This window comes from Ipomoea triloba, chromosome 12, assembly GCF_003576645.1.
Source record: "Ipomoea triloba cultivar NCNSP0323 chromosome 12, ASM357664v1".
Lineage (NCBI taxonomy): Eukaryota > Viridiplantae > Streptophyta > Magnoliopsida > Solanales > Convolvulaceae > Ipomoea > Ipomoea triloba.
Window position 1 is genome coordinate 6270517 of NC_044927.1, and position 14199 is coordinate 6284715.

Here is a 14199-nt window from a genome sequence, read left to right on the forward strand (position 1 = left end):
ATATATATATATATATATATATATATATATATATATATATATATATATATATATATAACTTGTATCAAAAAAGAAATTATCATATATACCTAAATCAGCCAATAAGAATGTTGTTGAATTTAATGCAGAAATGTCGTCGAAAAGTGAATATATTTCAATCCCACATCTGTTATACTTTTTCCCCTTTTGTTACATCTTATGGAATGGGGATTATATAGCATAAAGTTTTAGTTCAAATTTATTGTTTTGAAAGAAATACGGAGTATAATTTATCTTTAACTATTTTTATCTCCTAACTTCTTATGTTTATGGTTTTCAAAAAAAAACTTCTTATGTTTATGTAAAGGGTTTGCAGAAATTATAATTGAATTTTATAGAATTCTATTAATTAAAATATAATTAATTTTATAGAATATTACCCAAAAGAAACAAGACTAAAACACACTCTCTCTCTCTCTCGCACTCACTCACTCACTCACTCTGTGTGTAAAGTGTGTGTGTGTATATATATATATATATATATATATATATATATATATATATATATATATATATATATATATATGGATAAATTTTTTTAGCAAGATATAGGTGGGTGTTGTGTATGATGTATAGTATAAATATAGATATGGTTACATTTCATTTCATAAAAACGAGTCTAAATTAAAGCATTTTACACTTGTTTACTTTAGATTAGATGATGTTTATACAGGAAAGTGCATATATTATACAATTAGGAATGATTATGATGGATTGGAGGTTCCATATATAATCCATACTATATATTGTTCTCTCCCTCACATCGACACACTTATATAATAGATGTAGTGATGCATTACCTTAAGTGAGCACAGAAATTATGTTAGACAATTTTATCTAACGCCCCAAGCAAAGCGCGGCTTTGGCGTCCAGTCTCCATGCAAGACCTCCAAACTCCATCTTCCACACATCGCACGGCATCGTTTTGGACTGCATCTTCGCCGTCTGCCACCAGTAAACCACCCTCACGGTGCATGCAAACGCTGCCGCCGGAAAAATCACATTTTTAGTTATTGAGAGGCGCACGATGAGCTCCGGCGCGGTGGCGGCGGCGGCTCCGTCGTGGTGCCACGGATCCACCAGCTTCCGGTAAGCCGGGTTGACCCACTGTACGCGGTTGAGAGCGTCGGAGATGAGGGCGGGGCATGAGTCTCTCTCTAGATTCTTCATCTTCTCCGTGTCGGAATACCCCAACTCTCCCCCGTCTACCCACGTGTGGGTCATCCCGTCCACCATCACCCACGACTCCACCACCCTGCCGCTCCCATCTCTCCATCCCGGAGCGCCCAACTGGGTGTCATCAAAGTTCATCAAAAAGGGTTTCTGTAAAGAACCCTTGTTAGGTGAACTTCTGTTGAAATTTGTGTTACAACTACTACTTTCGGGCAGTAACTGAAGCGAGAGCACGGTCATCCTCTCACTTTTTCCCTCTTCTTCACCTCTCCTATCATTATTATTACAAATATTTTGCGTTCTAATACCCTTAGGCTTTCTCATCTTCTTAACCCTAACATACTTTCGCTTAGATCTGGGCCGTTCAGTAACAAGATCTTTGGATTTGGATCCAGATGAAGAAGCAGGAGTAGTCGTAGTTGAAGGAGTATCGGCGGCCGGCTTGGGAGCTATTGGCCGGAATCTTAGCATCATACGGTTGATTATCGTCTTGTCGCGAGAAGCGGCGGGGGTGGGACCCCACCCATTTCCGGCGTCCATACGCATCGCCCTCTCTTCTTCTTCTTCTCCGCTCCGGTAAGATGAACTGCGGAGATGGAGATGGAGATAGAGAATAGTTTGGTATGATGGGTAAGGCGTGGATAATAGGTAACATGCTGGGCAGAGAGAGCAAAGTCGGTGGGTGAGGAGAGACCACGTGTCTAGGGCAAACCAGAAACAGGGTGGAATGGGGCCACGGGAGAAAAGCAGCGCATCCATGGAAATGGAAATGGGGCGCCGCGATTGGACGCCATGAGAGGACCAACGGAAGGTGAGACACGTACAGAGCACTCACCCCAAAAAGCATGACACGTATGTACGTTCTTAGATGCAAAGTGGGAAATTTGCTTTCTGTGGCTGCTTCTAGTAACTGGACGCGTGGTCATATATGCATTGCCCTTTACCATTTTAATCGCTTTCTACTCCTCTAAAGGTTAAATTCTCAACTCTAAAGACACTCATACATTATACCCAATATAACAAAGTATGTGAAAAGATATAAATTTAATCGCTTTCTTAAAACACTCACACATTTCTATTCTAATTTCTTTATATAGTTCTTTATATATATATATATATATATATATATATATATATATATATATATATATATATAGGATCGAGTTCAGGTGCGTACGGGCCGACTAAGAGAGAACTACAAACGAATCGCAGCGCGCCACGTGTCTGAAATGTAGTTGCACCTAACGTTATAACTAGGTGCATGTAATGTTATAACTAGGTGCACCTAGATGCACCCAGGTGCATAAATGTTAACAAGGTAAATTACTTGCACTTGTAAGTGAAAATAGGTGCACACGTGCAAGTAAAATGTATTACAAGTGCAAGTAAATTGTACAATAAGCATCAATACTAAGTGCACCTAATGTTATAACTAGATGCACCTAGGTTGCACCAAGGTGCATAAATGTTAACAAAGTAAATTACTTGCACAAGTGCAAGTAAAATGTATTGCAGATGCAAGTAAATTGTATTATATACAGGTGCAAGTGAATTGTACACTGAGCATCAATACTAAGTGCACCTAATGTTATAATTAGGTGCACCTAGGTTGCACCAGATGCATGAATATTAAATAGGTAAATTACTTGCATTTGTAAGTGAAAATATTTGTGAAAATAGGTGCATGAATATTAACAAGGTAAATTACTTGCACTTGTAAGTGAAATAGGTGCGAAAATATGTGCACTTGTAAGTGAAACTAGATGCACCAAAGTTTCAGTTATTTACGAAAATGTCACCGCGTCATTTTTTAAAATTGCAGCTGATTCGTTGATCTGGACACATGGACGGCTGTGGAGTGTTCTCATTTACTACTTGGGCGGTAATTCGCAAGGGAGTGCGCCCCTATATATATATATATATATATATATATAGACACACATACATATATATATATACACATACATTACTTGTGAAAATGTTACAGGATATCCAGTTTTCTCTACTTTACTTTTCGGTTATCTTCTTTATATTACTTTGGCGTACAATCGAGTTTACATTATTCCGAAAAATTGACTTAAGGAAGGCTAAAATAACAACATGTAAGTTTTAATAATTCTTCTAATAATTCCATTTTGTTTAAATGTTTTCTCAACATTAGTTACGTTTTTGAAGTTTTAATTATATTCTTTACTATAAATATGCATTTTTCACTTATATCTTCCAAGCTCTGACCAATTTATTTTTTGTAGGCTACGACCTATTTTCTCTTATGTAAATAATAACTTAATTGAGATATTCTAAAATTTTAAATGTTTTTGTACTTTTTCTATTATATTTGATATTAATTCTTGTCCTTTTATTGCTATTTGATCTTCAATTTCTATTTTCTTATTTTTCTAATTTTCTTATATTATTTATTTCATGTTTATATTTAGCACAATGCATGATAATGTTTTCCAGTAACATTTTCACAATAAGTAATATAAATGTTTCTATGATAACTAGATATCCTTTTCCATTCTAACTCTTATAGTTTTAATTTGTTTTTATTATTCATAATTTTATTTAGTTGTTTAAGTTTTTTAGAATTATTACTAGTTGAGGCTTCTTTAGTGTTTTCCATGTAATTATACTTCAAAAAATAGCAGGGGTATAATGGTCTTTTCCTTTTGCGAAGATTTCACTAAAATGATTATTTTCGCTAAGAAATTGATAACCGTGGACCAATTATGCAAGTTTTGAAAGTTGTAAATCAACATTGTAAGTGTCACAATACTCTTGGGACTAAAAGTGTGAAAAACTCTAAGGAAAAAACATGGTGGTAAAAGGAAAACACCGTCATACCCCATCTATATAGGGGACAAAATTTTCGGTGCAAAATTGACCGAGATTTCGCCGGAAGGACCATTTGCGCTAAGAATTGATATTTGTGGACCAACATTGTTAGTGCCACAATACTCGCTCTTTTCTAGCGTTAGAGACGTGCTTGCTCCACTCGGACATATTGACGCTTCAATCACTGTTTTTTTTAAGGAAAATAATGATAATTATATTGTTATCCCAATAAGAAATTCAAGATACCAAATTTAAGGAAACTAATGATAATTATATTGTTATCCCAATAAGAAATTCAAGATACCAAATGGACAATATTTAACTCATTCAAACGTCAACAGCACTCGGACATATTGACGCTTCAATCACTGTTTTTTTAAGTAAAAAATAATGATAATTATATTGTTATCCCAATAAGGAATTCAAGGTACCAAATGAACAATATTTAACTCATTCAAACGTCAACAGCAAGATTCAAACTTGCGCAAGCAAAGCCCAATAGATTTCAAGTCTATCTCCTTAACCACTCAGACATATTGACACTTCAATCACAATTTTTTTAAGGAAAATAATGATAATTATATGGTTATCCCAATAAGACAAACCAAAAAGAAATTCAAGATCTCAAATGAACAACGTTTGACTCGTTCAAACATCAACATCAAGATTCGAACCTGCACAAGCAAAGCCCAATAGGACATATTGACGCTTCAATCACTATTTTTTAAAAGGAAAATCATGATAATTATATTGTTATCCCAATAAGGCAATCCAAAAAGAAATTCAAGATCCCAAATGAAAATGTTTGACTCTTTCAAACGTCAATAACAAGATTCGAACCTGCGCAGGAAAAGCCCAATAGATTTCAAGTCTATCTCCTTAACCACTCGAACATATTGACGCTTCACTCACTATATTTTTTTAAGGAAAATCATGATAATTATATTGTTATCCCAATAAGACAATCCTAAAAGAAATTCAAGATCCCAAATGAAAAACGTTTGACTCGTTCAAACGTCAACAGTAGGATTCAAACCTACGCAGGCTAAGCCCAATAGATTTCGAGTCTATTTCCTTAACCACTCGGACATATTGACGCTTCACTCACAATATTTTTTAAGGAAAATCATGATAATTATATTGTTATCCCAATAAGACAATCCAAAAAAAGTCAAGAACCCAAATAAACAACAAACGTCACCAGGATTTGAACCTGCGCAGGTATAGCCCAATAGATTTCAAGTCTATCTCCTTAACAACTCGGACATATTGACGCATACTAATGTCAACAGCAAGATTTGAACCTACGCAGGCAATGCCCAATAGATTTCAAGTCTATCTCCTTAACCACTCGAACATATTGACACATCAATCACAATGTTTTTTAAGGAAAATCATGACAATTATATCGTTATCCCAATAAGACAATCCAAAACGAAATTCAAGATCCCAAAATGAACAACGTTTGACTTGTTCAGACATCAACAGCAAGATTTGAACCTGCGCAGGCAAAGCCCAATAGATTTCGAGTCTATCTCCTTAACCACTCGGACATATTGACGCTTCACTCATTATATTTTTTAAGGAAAATCATGATAATTATATTGTTATCCCAATAAGACAATTCAAAAAGAAATTCAATATCCCAAATGAAAAACATTTGACTCGTTCAAACGTCAACAGCAGGATTTAAACCTGCGCAGGCAAAGCCCAATAGATTTCAAGTCTATCTCCTTAACCACTCGGACATATTGACGCTTCACTCACTATATTTTTTTAAGGAAAATGAAGATAATTATATTGTTATCCCAATAAGACAATCCTAAAAGAAATTCAAGATCCCAAATGAAAAAGATTTGACTCGTTCAAACGTCAATAGTAGGATTCAAACCTACGCAGGCTAAGCCCAATAGATTTCGAGTCTATCTCCTTAACCACTCGGACATATTAACGCTTCACTCACTATATTTTTTATGGAAAATCATGATAATTATATTGTTATCCCAATAAGACAATCCAAAAAAAGTCAAGAACCCAAATGAACAACAAACGTCAACAGCAAGATTTGAACCTACGCAGGCAAAGCCCAATAGATTTCGAGTTTATCTCCTTAACCACTCAGACATATTGACGCTTCAATCACTTTTTTTTTAAAGGAAAATCATGATAATTATATTGTTATCCCAATAAGACAATCCAAAAAGAAATTCAAGTGAACAACGTTTAACTCATTCTAACGTCAACAGCAGGATTCAAACATGCGCAAGCAAAGCCCAATAGATTTCGAGTCTATCTCCTTAACCACTCGAACATATTGACGCATCAATCACTATTTTTTTAAAGGAAAATCATGATAATTATATTGTTATCCCAATAAGACAATCTAAAACGAAATTCAAGATCCCAAAATGAATAACGTTTGACTTGTTCAGACGTCAACAGCAGGATTCAAACCTGCGCAGGCAAAGCCCAATAGATTTCGAGTCTATCTCCTTAACCACTCGAACATATTGACGCTTCACTCACTATATTTTTTAAGGAAAATCATGATAATTATATTGTTATCCCAATAAGACAGTCCAAAAAGAAATTCAATATCCCAAATGAAAAACATTTGACTCGTTCAAACGTCAACAGCAGGAGTTAAACCTGCGCAGGCAAAGCCCAATAGATTTCGAGTCTATCTCCTTAACCACTCGGACATATTGACGCTTCAATCACTATTTTTTAAAAGGAAAATCATGATAATTATATTGTTATCCCAATAAGACAATCCAAAAAGAAATTCAAGATCCCAAATGAAAATGTTTGACTCTTTCAAACGTCAATAGCAGGATTCAAACCTGCACAGGCAAAGCCCAATAGATTTCAAGTCTATCTCCTTAACCACTCGGACATATTGACGCTTCACTCACTATATTTTTTTTAAGGAAAATCATGATAATTATATCGTTATCCCAATAAGACAATCCTACAAGAAATTCAAGATCCCAAATGAAAGACGTTTGACTCTTTCAAACGTCAACAGTAGGATTCAAACCTACGCAGGCAAAGCCCAATAGATTTCGAGTCTATCTCCTTAACCACTCGGACATATTGACGCTTCACTCACTATATCTCCTTAACCACTCGGACATATTGACGCTTCACTCACTATATCTCCTTAACCACTCGGACATATTGACGCTTCACTCACTATATTTTTTAAGGAAAATCATGATAATTATATTGTTATCCCAATAAGACAATCCAAAAAGAAATTCAAGATCCCAAATGAAAAACGTTTGACTCGTTCAAACGTCAACAGGAGGATTCAAACCTGCGCAGGCAAAGCCCAATAGATTTTGAATCTATCTCCTTAACCACTTGGACCTATTGAGGCTTCAATCACTATTTTTATCCCAATAAGACAATCCAAAAAGAAATTCGTCAAACGTGAACAGCAGGATTTGAACCTGCGTAGGCAAAGCCCAACAGTTTTCAAGTTTATCTCCTTAACCACTCGGACATATTGACGCTTCACTCACTATATTTTTTAAGGAAAATCATGATAATTATATTGTTATCCCAATAAGACAATCCAAAAAAAAAAAAAATCAAGATCCCAAATGAACAACGTTTGACTCAAGACAATCCAAAAAGAAATTCAAGATCCCGAATGAACAACATTTAAACTCATTCAAACGTCAATAGCAGGATTCAAACCTGCGCAGGCAAAGCCCAATAGATTTCAAGTCTATCTCCTTAACCACTCGGACATATTGACGCTTCACTCACTATATTTTTTAAGGAAAATCATGATAATTATATTGTTATCCCAATAAGACAATCCAAAAAAAAAAAAAATCAAGATCCCAAATGAACAACGTTTGACTCAAGACAATCCAAAAAGAAATTCAAGATCCCGAATGAACAACATTTAAACTCATTCAAACGTCAATAGCAGGATTCAAACCTGCGAAGGCAAAGCCCAATAGATTTCAAGTCTATCTCCTTAACCACTCGAACATATTGACACTTCAATCACTATTTTTTTTAAGGAAAGTCATGATAATTATATTGTTATCCCAATAAGACAATCCAAAAAGAAATTCAAGATCCCAAATGAACAACATTTGATTCATTCAAACGTCAACACCAAGATTCGAACTTGTAGATTACAAGTCTATCTCCTTAACCACTCGGACATATTGACGCTTCAACCAACCACTAACTTTGAAAATAACAGTGTTTTCTATTGGCATTTGGAAAAAAAAAATGCATGTTTATTCCCAAGCATGGGAGAAGATAACAGCTTTAAAAGTAAGCAACTAAGCATGAGGCTCCCCTATAAAAAGTAGAGGAGAACTGGGCTCATCGTGCAGTTTTATATTTTAATTTTTTTTTTTTTTACTCTTTCTTTGTCTTTTTTATTTATTTATTTTGTAATTATATTATATTTATAAATTTATAAATATTGATAATAAATTAGTATTTTAAATATAATAGTTAAAATATTAAATAATTAATAATTAACAATTATTTATATTTTTTTGTTTAAATACCTGCATTATTTATTAACTTTAAATTTTTATAATTAAGAATTAGTATATAATAAATGAATTATTTTTATAAAATATATGCATGTTCATGTGTGTCTTTTGACATGTTAACCACTAATACCATAATAAATAACTAGTTTTATCAAACATCTCTATAGAAATAAGACAATCCTATGGTCAAAATGGTTAACCGCTATAACTAATTCTCTAGCCTCTAGCCACTAATTACCAAAAAAGAGCAATTACCAAACCCATTTATTAGTTATTTGAACAAGTCAAATAACTAAAGTCAATCAAACAAAATAAGACAGATGAAAACCAACGTTTCAACACTCTTAACACGCTCAGAAGTCGGAATAGTAAACATTACAAGTAAAATAAGACGGAATAATAGTTTAATTTTTTTCAAACTGACATCTGACCAAGAGCTGACTTAAGAGATTTGCGGATCTTTGACAACTTGATCTGCCCGAAGGTCAAGATAATTAGATCGCTTTTCACCAGAAAATTGGGCCAAGATTGCATACTCTGATCCGAACAGCTTTTATATTGCATCAGGAAACAAGTGTGTTTCATAGTATGATACATCAAAAGTATTTACAATAAAGGCCACAAGGCCGATGCTTGGAAGTACTGTGAGATAAAAGCAGCTATTCGCACCATCATTCTAACCTAAAAGATATGAAGTGAGAAATAGAGAGTGAAAATGTACAACTAAGTAAGCGGAGGAAAGAAAATATAAAGGTAGAGAGTAGAGACTGTAGTTCAATTACAAGGACCCAACATGTTCCAACACCAAATATTTGCAGCAGCCAGCAACCTCCCATTTTCGCTTTGAAAAAATATTTCTTTTTTTCTTTGCTGAACAATGCCCTGCCCTGCAAGTTACGATCAAGACGACTGGATCAGTAAATGCACAACCAAAGATACGAATATCCCTCATTGGCTAGAATACCAGCAATCACTGCATGCTAGCATTAAGAAAGACAGATGGCTTAGCCTACACAAGACAGATGCTATCAATCCCTTCAAACTTTTCATTCTTTCAACACCACTCCCCTTCAACCTATAGATAAAATTCTTCTCTAAAACAAAGACGAGTTAAAGGGAAGGAAGGATTTTAAATTTTACCAAAAAAAAAATACAAAAAAGCAGATTTGATTCAAGTTCTTTTTTTGTGTGTAAGTAAATATAAGTTAAAATTTGGTGATCATAATATTTTACAGTATTCGAAAACTTACACAGCATGAAATGAATATTGAGCTACAATCTGTGTGATTTGATGGTTGAATTCAAAATGATTGATTTAAAGTGTACATCAGGGGAGTTTTAAAGTTTATTTTTTAGGGTGGAGTTGGAGGGGAGGAGGAAGGAGAAAGAGAGAGAGAGAGACCTATCATTTTAATATAGGGGCATAAGGAGCAGGGCAAGGAGATACAGAGAGATCAGGTAACTGGTCTATGAGATGCAATGTTATCTGCAAGCATGTGTTCAGGATTCTCTTTTCCAACCTAACAAGCTGTGTAGCAACTCTCTTTTTTGGATCCAGGTCATTATCTGCCAACTAAGAGAAACAAAAGCATATTAAGTTGGTTCAAAGCCTAAATTTAAGACCATTGGACTGGATTCAGAACATAGTTCAAGGAAGATTACCAAAGCCTCATCTTCACTTAGAGTGGTGGGATAACGAAGCAGCCTTGTCTTGAAATACTCAGCTAGCTGGTCCAAAACTGCCCGTTCTGTACAGGGGCTCACCTATTTAATAAGCTTGAGTAAAGTCAGGATTTGTGCTGGTACCAAACTTTTCATCCTTCAAAATTACCAAGCCTGATAAAGTAGAATAAAGAATCAAACCATTCACCAAACAGATGAGCTCACCGGACAAACAGGACCTTGAGAAGACAATACAAATTGCATTTCTGAAGGGTCTGAAACATATCCCAATCTTAAATAAGGGAGCATCTCAGAAATAGTCTCTTTTTCTCTTCCCACATATACCTGTGTCAACAAGTACTGTAATAAACTCATCTAAAAGATTAAAGAAATATTAAATGAAAAAGAGAACAAATTAGTACATGGAAAGCTTGTACAGATGATTTCCCATTCCTTTGAGCAGCCAATCTCTTGTCCTGATACTGAGGATCCTCTGTATTCAATGCTGCCTGATAGAAAGTGAAAGATTTTTACTTGAAGCTGAGGATATTGTCAGGAATAATAGGAAAATGGAAAATTACCTCTAAAGTGACTCGGTCATAAGGATTATCTTCATCAACGAAACCATAGTTTATGAGCAATTTTGAATTAGGCTGTGGCCCACACCTACAAATATGTATCATGTAATGTTTAAAGAGTACATCGCATTTTATGGAAGTGACCAATAAACCACAAGCCTGCTGCTTTTGCTATATTAAACACCATCACTTAAAGAAAAGAACACAATAGAGGGGCAAAAGAATAAGGTGTGAAAATACGTGAAGGTAGCTAAGCACATACCAAACAACAATAGGTTCCCCAGTCTTATATGGACGATCAACAACAAGTTGCACAGCACCGTCAACAGCTGATAACATTGCTTTGCAGTTGCTGCAATAGGACAATAATGGCGGTCCTAGAGGAACTAAAGCAAATCTTCGGGCCAGACTAACTTTCTGATTACAAAGTAGACAAGTACACCAAAGTTTTCAATAGGTAAAGTAGAAAAGATACAGGTAATTGCCCAGTTAACAAACTGCCAATCAAGTTTCTTAATATTCCACCAACCTGCAAATGCACAACACAGGATTGAACTGCAACAAAAGCTTGTTTGAAAATCTCAAAAGGAAATGCTTCTGTTGGTATATCATAAGGGTATTGCTGCATACGATCCCCCCAAAAGGTCAGGATTAAGATTCAGGATCCGGAAGTTCACTAATTGCAAAGAAAAAGAGGATGAAAGTTTTCCAAATATAGACCAAGAAGTAAGGACCTGAAAAAGTGATCCAGCCATGAACCATACTGTGTCAAGCTCACTGTATTCTCTCTTGATCCCTTCAGCTCTCTCAAGGACTTCACCCTTAATTATAACAAAATGCAATTTAAAACTAAATACAGAAAGAAACCGCATATTGAGCTCAGTCTCAACAGATGGGAGCTTCAAAAACCTTTGTCGGGCTCCCTGTCAGGTACTTGAGTTCAGCTTCTGACCATAGAAGAGGCGACTCAACAGCTAGCTGGCCCCTACCCCGCTGCCGGTCAAGCTCTTTAATGTATGGATACCAAAAGGATTTCTTTCCTTGTTTCTTTTCATACATGAGATAGAGTGCCAAGCAGGCTAGTTCTGATAATTTGTTGGTTGTCAAGAGTTCAGCTGCATTGTATATTCAAAAGGAGTCAACTTATTCTAATCATATCCAGTCGAATTCTTAGTGCCTCTAAGAAATAAACCTTTATTAGATTCATGAATTCAATAACACCTTACCGACAGTCTCGTTTCCCAGAACCCTCTCCAATGTTACCACCAAGGAATTCGGCACAGAAAATGCAATATCACCTGTCTAGAATAAGCAAATGAAAAGGAAAATCAGGAAAAAAAAAATGAGTAACTAGAAAATTAAGAATCTACTCTTTCACTCCGAACCTGAAGATCCTCGCTGGCTGCAACGTAGTGAATTGGGCGATGTTTAGCATTGTGGGAGGGCCTCTCATCAAGCACGACCTTGCAAGGAGGGAGTCCGTTGTTGTGCATCCAAGATTTTAAGTCACCCAAGTCGTGGTCTTCTGACTTGACAGTGACAACCTCGTGGGATTTGTGGTGTCCATTGGGAGAGGGAGAGCCAGCGACGAGGGTTTCGGAGTTGGAAGCAGAGCACATGTTCTTCCATCGGCGCAAATTGATGTGTTTGGGATTGAAGAGCAAGGAATGGGAAACCCTAGAAAGAACTAAAAGAGGGCAATGATGAGTGGGAGAACGAAACGGAGAAGAAATGCATTTGGCTTGAAGATAAGCCACGTCCATGGCGAAAGAATTTCAATCCTTTACTTGCATAAAGAATAGAAATGATGATTTAGGGTTAAGGTTGGGGTTTTCTCAGGCTGGTGATATGATATTTTTTCTTCAGAGCTTATAAGTTGTTTGTCACTTTCTCAGTACCGGTTTAGGATGAGAGTGGACCTGCTAATGTTTTGAAATGCTGATAATATGGCTGCTGCAAATCGACGTCGTTTTACTACGTGACTGACGTTCGCCTTGGATATTTGCCTTCCTAATTTACTTACTCTATTTAGGATGTTTGGACTTTCTAATTTGTGTTTTTTTATGTTTGTAATGTTGTTATGGTATTATTATGTTTCTATATTTTCTTATGGATTTATTATTATAGGTATTATTTTAATTGAATTTATTATTATATGTATTATTTTAAAGATTTAAAACTTTAGCTTAAAAAACTTCGGTTAATCAGTTAACTGATTGATTAATCGAAAAAACTTCAGTTCCGTTAATTCAGTAATAAATGGAACATATTTAGGCTTTAATTCAGTAATAAATATTCCCAAAAACTGAAGTTTTTGGGACATATTTAGGCTTAAGAGGTAGTTGGAGGCGAGGATCCCAGGGATTCAACAGTTCGCAAACTACTCTACCTCGCTTGGCCTTCAGACTCTTGAAAAACGTCTTATAGGCGATCTCAATAGTGTTTTACGCCAAGAAGAAATTCTTATAATGAATTGGATTAAGGAGGGTGATAGAAATACCTGCTTCTACCACAACTCGGCAATGATGAGAAGAAATAAAAACAATATCAAGTTCCTTAAAATTCAAGGGGTCTGGACGGCTGACCCCACAGTGCTTGCTAACCACATTACTGGTTTTATCTCATCTCTTTTCTACAGGTCACCGCTTGACATGGTAGAGGAGTTGGGGCCACTGTCGGAAGATCGGGTCATCCCAAGACTCATGTGGACCAGTTGGTGAGAAGTGCAACTACTGGAGAAGTTAAGAAAGTAGTCTTTGGGATGAAAAATATGGCAGTCTAGGGTTGTATGCCTGTATGGTATCCCTACCGCCTTCTACCAGCACGTCTAGAAGGTGTCAGGACCGACTATGATGAGGTAACTATTGCATGCTCTCATCCCGAATAAAGAAGTTCCAGAATCCACATTGGACTTTAGACCGATAACTCTGTTGAATGTGGCTTTCAAGGTCATTTCCAAAGTTCTAGTTAACCAAATGAGACCTCTCATGAGCAAAATCATCAGGCCCCACTAGAATAGTTTTTTGCCGAGTAGGTCCACACTTGATAACATGATCCTAACTCAAGAAACCATTCATACCATGAATAGAAAAAAAGGGAAGTAAAGGGATTATGGCGATCAAGGTAGACCTGCAAAAGGCCTACGATAGTGTGGTGTCGGATTTCCTATAAGAAACTCTTACGGTGTTTGGATTCCTGAGGGGCCACGGTATTTGGATTCCTGAGGGGCCTCATTGTTCTAATTATTTTCTCACTTAATGAAAGCAGCATCTCGATTCTCTAGAATGGCAAGGTCCTCCCCCTTTCACCCCGGAGCCAGCCATCTGCATGGGGTTGCACATGCTCATCTTGTAATTGGGGGGGGGGGGGGGGGGGGG

General features: G+C 36.1%; 2 protein-coding genes and 15 non-coding genes across 17 annotated transcripts in view; all 17 read right to left on the reverse strand.

Moving 5' to 3' along the window:
* LOC115998736 overlaps window positions 1-1832 on the reverse strand; it is a 6499-nt gene extending 4667 nt beyond the window's left edge. Inside the window, exon 1 of the mRNA XM_031238383.1 lies at window positions 840-1832. Coding sequence (XP_031094243.1) covers window positions 877-1758 — 882 coding nt within the window. The 5' untranslated portion in view covers window positions 1759-1832 and the 3' untranslated portion in view covers window positions 840-876. The remainder of the gene's footprint in view (window positions 1-839) is intronic.
* A 2677-nt stretch (window positions 1833-4509) lies between these two features.
* TRNAS-UGA lies at window positions 4510-4591 on the reverse strand. The gene has a single exon. It is a non-coding gene; the product is annotated as a tRNA-Ser (tRNA).
* Window positions 4592-4869: 278 nt separating this feature from the next.
* Window positions 4870-4951, reverse strand: TRNAS-UGA. The gene has a single exon. It is a non-coding gene; the product is annotated as a tRNA-Ser (tRNA).
* Window positions 4952-5065: 114 nt separating this feature from the next.
* On the reverse strand, window positions 5066-5147 carry TRNAS-CGA. The gene has a single exon. It is a non-coding gene; the product is annotated as a tRNA-Ser (tRNA).
* A 186-nt stretch (window positions 5148-5333) lies between these two features.
* Window positions 5334-5415, reverse strand: TRNAS-UGA. The gene has a single exon. It is a non-coding gene; the product is annotated as a tRNA-Ser (tRNA).
* Window positions 5416-5529: 114 nt separating this feature from the next.
* Window positions 5530-5611, reverse strand: TRNAS-CGA. The gene has a single exon. It is a non-coding gene; the product is annotated as a tRNA-Ser (tRNA).
* A 113-nt stretch (window positions 5612-5724) lies between these two features.
* TRNAS-UGA lies at window positions 5725-5806 on the reverse strand. The gene has a single exon. It is a non-coding gene; the product is annotated as a tRNA-Ser (tRNA).
* Window positions 5807-5920: 114 nt separating this feature from the next.
* On the reverse strand, window positions 5921-6002 carry TRNAS-CGA. The gene has a single exon. It is a non-coding gene; the product is annotated as a tRNA-Ser (tRNA).
* Window positions 6003-6100: 98 nt separating this feature from the next.
* Window positions 6101-6182, reverse strand: TRNAS-CGA. Its single transcript has one exon. It is a non-coding gene; the product is annotated as a tRNA-Ser (tRNA).
* A 105-nt stretch (window positions 6183-6287) lies between these two features.
* TRNAS-CGA lies at window positions 6288-6369 on the reverse strand. The gene has a single exon. It is a non-coding gene; the product is annotated as a tRNA-Ser (tRNA).
* A 114-nt stretch (window positions 6370-6483) lies between these two features.
* On the reverse strand, window positions 6484-6565 carry TRNAS-CGA. Its single transcript has one exon. It is a non-coding gene; the product is annotated as a tRNA-Ser (tRNA).
* A 113-nt stretch (window positions 6566-6678) lies between these two features.
* TRNAS-CGA lies at window positions 6679-6760 on the reverse strand. Its single transcript has one exon. It is a non-coding gene; the product is annotated as a tRNA-Ser (tRNA).
* Window positions 6761-6872: 112 nt separating this feature from the next.
* On the reverse strand, window positions 6873-6954 carry TRNAS-UGA. Its single transcript has one exon. It is a non-coding gene; the product is annotated as a tRNA-Ser (tRNA).
* Window positions 6955-7069: 115 nt separating this feature from the next.
* Window positions 7070-7151, reverse strand: TRNAS-CGA. The gene has a single exon. It is a non-coding gene; the product is annotated as a tRNA-Ser (tRNA).
* Window positions 7152-7734: 583 nt separating this feature from the next.
* On the reverse strand, window positions 7735-7816 carry TRNAS-UGA. Its single transcript has one exon. It is a non-coding gene; the product is annotated as a tRNA-Ser (tRNA).
* A 168-nt stretch (window positions 7817-7984) lies between these two features.
* TRNAS-UGA lies at window positions 7985-8066 on the reverse strand. The gene has a single exon. It is a non-coding gene; the product is annotated as a tRNA-Ser (tRNA).
* A 1054-nt stretch (window positions 8067-9120) lies between these two features.
* On the reverse strand, window positions 9121-12720 carry LOC116000081. Its single transcript, XM_031240101.1, has 12 exons — window positions 12208-12720; window positions 12049-12124; window positions 11732-11937; window positions 11557-11643; window positions 11352-11444; window positions 11085-11239; window positions 10826-10910; window positions 10667-10753; window positions 10470-10589; window positions 10245-10346; window positions 9985-10155; window positions 9121-9469 (listed from the first exon to the last, which is right to left on the reverse strand). Exons 1-11 carry the CDS (start codon window positions 12583-12585, stop codon window positions 9988-9990), a joined length of 1557 nt encoding a protein of 518 aa, XP_031095961.1. The 5' UTR covers window positions 12586-12720; the 3' UTR covers window positions 9121-9469; window positions 9985-9987.
* Between the last annotated feature and the right edge of the window lie 1479 nt (window positions 12721-14199).

Coding starts and splice junctions, on each gene's coding strand:
- LOC116000081 (XM_031240101.1), bottom strand. CDS start 12,585: ATGGACGTGGCTTATCTTCAAGCCAAATGCATTTCTTCTCCGTTTCGT. Junction 11,445..11,556: donor TGGCTGGATCACTTTTTCAG/GTCCTTACTTCT, acceptor GATCGTATGCAG/CAATACCCTTATGATATACC. Junction 10,156..10,244: donor TAAGTGAAGATGAGGCTTTG/GTAATCTTCCTT, acceptor TGTTTCTCTTAG/TTGGCAGATAATGACCTGGA.